Source organism: Sorex araneus, chromosome 5, assembly GCF_027595985.1.
Source record: "Sorex araneus isolate mSorAra2 chromosome 5, mSorAra2.pri, whole genome shotgun sequence".
NCBI lineage: Eukaryota > Metazoa > Chordata > Mammalia > Eulipotyphla > Soricidae > Sorex > Sorex araneus.
Window position 1 is genome coordinate 129390530 of NC_073306.1, and position 2768 is coordinate 129393297.

The 2768-nt window shown below is 47.5% G+C and overlaps 1 protein-coding gene across 1 annotated transcript; it reads right to left on the reverse strand.

The window, feature by feature from the left end:
• Window positions 1-799: 799 nt before the first annotated feature.
• On the reverse strand, window positions 800-2244 carry LOC101542886 (protein WFDC10B). Its single transcript, XM_004618766.1, has 2 exons — window positions 2154-2244; window positions 800-933 (listed from the first exon to the last, which is right to left on the reverse strand). The coding sequence occupies exons 1-2, from the start codon at window positions 2242-2244 to the stop codon at window positions 800-802; spliced, it is 225 nt and encodes a 74-aa protein (XP_004618823.1).
• Window positions 2245-2768: the final 524 nt, after the last annotated feature.

A 2768-nucleotide genomic window follows, 5' to 3' on the forward strand; every position in this document is an offset into this window, starting at 1 on the left:
CTTCTGGCAGTACTCAGGGAACCATATGTTGTGCCGGGAATTGAACCCAGGTCAGCCATATGCAAGACAAGCAAGCGCCTTACGCACGGTACTATCTCTCCAGCCCTGGGACTATGAGTTTTATTGGTAGCACTTATTATTCTGCCTGGTGATAACTAATACCTGATCTGAGTACCAGAGAGCTCTCTGGACACTTGACCCTGGCACAGGGAGCTCAAAAGCTGCATGCAGAGGGGAGGACATTACTCAAAGAAATGCCACCCTGGAGTTTACTTTGTGTTCTGTCTCCTTCGGAACACTGAGTGCCTCCTGTTGGGTAGAATCGAGAGCCAGATCTCTGGAAGACTTTGAATCTCATGGAGAGAGAGAAGGGAGTAGATGCAAATTTTGCCATTTATGGCCCTTCCAGCTCCTCCATGCTGGGACACCCCGAGCAGGAGCACTCTGTCCTCCTGGGGTCTTGGTTCAGTGAACACAGCACCAGGTGGGCTGGCATGAGTGTGTGTGTAAAGGAAGAACGCGGAGGAGCATGACCAGGGACAGAGATCAAAGCTTTGGACCCAGGGGTGCGTGGGCCTGTTGGCATCTTCCCTGGGTGCTCCTAGTCAGAAAGAATTAAGAATAAACAGGCAGGTTTTTCGGGTTTTTGCTCTTGTTTATTTAATAGGAACAGGTGGTTGGGACAGTAGGGAGGGTCTCAGCCATCACTGTGCCCGGGGTCTGGGTCCTCTTCTTTCCCTATTGAAGGCTCAGTCTCTGAGCAGAGGGTAAGGGGATATAAATCCAGCAGTGCTCCAGCTCATGGGGTTTTCACGCAAATATTCCCGCAGTAGGCTAAACAGCATGTCGTATTTGCTTCTTCACACTCCAGGAAAATTGTACAGTGTCTGGTACAAAGATCAACGCTGGGTTTCACATCACACTCATTTTTATCTTAAAAAAAAAAATACAGGAGCGACGTGAGTAGAATTAACCCACCAGGGCCCCCATCTCAAGCCCAAAGCCTCCCCCACAGTACCTAAATCCAGATCCCAATAGTGCCTCTTGGAGATTCAGGAAACCCACTGTCTACCCCTCACCAAATCCTGATCCCTCATTTCTCCCTCAAAGTCCAGGCTTCCTGGACCCTCTCTTCACTCCTGCAGCCAGGATCCTATCTCCCACCAAGGTCCTGGTGAAGTCACCTCTATGAAAAGTACACTCCCACCCTGAGAACCCAACAAAGCCAGTCATCCTCCTAGCCCTGGGATCCATTAATTTACTCCGTCTCCTCATTGCTCTCTGTCTCCAATATCCCTGCCATATCCCATCCCATAATATACCACTTCCAACAACTCCCTTCCACCACCACCACCGTAAACTCTCTGGCATTAACTTTTTTTTGGCAACTGTGGCTTTATTATTCACTTTTTTTAATGTTATTGAATCACCGTGAGATAGTTGCAAGCTTTCATGTTTGGGTTACAATCTCACAATGATCAAACACCCATCCCTCCACCAGTGCACAATCCCCACCACCAATATCCCCGGTACACCCCCCTTTCCCATCCTCCCCCTGCCTCCATGGCAGACAATATTCCCCATACTCTCTCTCTACTTTTGGGCATTATGACTTGCAACACAGACACTGAGAGGTCATCATGTTTGGTCCATTATCTACTTTGGGCACACATCTCCCATCCCGACTGGTTCCTCCAGCCATCATTTTCTTAGTGATCCCTTCTCTATTCCATCTGCTTTCTCCCCTCCGCTCATGAAGCAGTCTTACTGGCATTAACTTTAATAATGCACCGACACCCCCAAATTTGCTTCCCCAGACTCCCCCTTTCTATGCTCGCTCCCACAAATATCCATCACATGTGTGCATAGAGCCTGGAATAGCGGCTTTGTTTTCTCCTCTGACTCTCAGCCTTGGTGTACCTTTCGCTATTGTCCATACATTTGTGGAGTCTGGGTTGGGTAAATGGAGCATAAAGAACTGAAAGTTCCCCCAGAACCCTCAGGCTAGAGATCATGACTTGGAGGATATAGAGTTTTCATCAGACTGTGTCCCTAACAAAATATGCTGAAAGGCTCTAGTTCCCAGATCCTCCTTCGCCTGGACACAACCCTTCTTGTTCCTCCGCATAGCCACTCCCCAGCCCATCACCTACTCTGAATCTTCTTCAATCTACGTATTCCTCCCCGGACCGGTAGCACCAGCACACAGAGGATCAAGAAGAGAATCAGAGTCTGTGTTGCCATGACTATCCGAGGAGCGAGCTCCGAGTCTGACACTGATCCTCTGGAGAACTGAGCCTGGAGAGAGAACAAAAAAAAAAAAGGAGCAGGTTGTCTGGACTCCTCCCTGCTTCTACAGGCTAACCCAGGAACTTGTTTCCTCGCCTGGCCTGTTACTTACCTTAAGTAACATGTTTCTTTACCTTAACTTACTGACATCTTTCCTGTGAGACTTTTCTTCCTGAAGGATGATGATTCATACCTCCTAATGACTCCTCTCTCTTTGCAGGAATTTTTTTCTTGAAATACGTTATTATCCCATGTGCCTATTTGAGGACCCCCTAACCCTCAGTATTTTTCTATTCTTCTCCTTTCTCACCTGTCTCCTCTTTTCTACAATGTCATCTAGTTTAGCCTCTATGAAAAGCCGTATGAAGATCTCTGCAAAAGATAGGAATAGAACCCCCATACCGCCCAGAAATACCATTTCTTGGCATTTATCCCCAAAACACAAAAGTTTTAACTTGAAAGGAGATATGCATGAATAT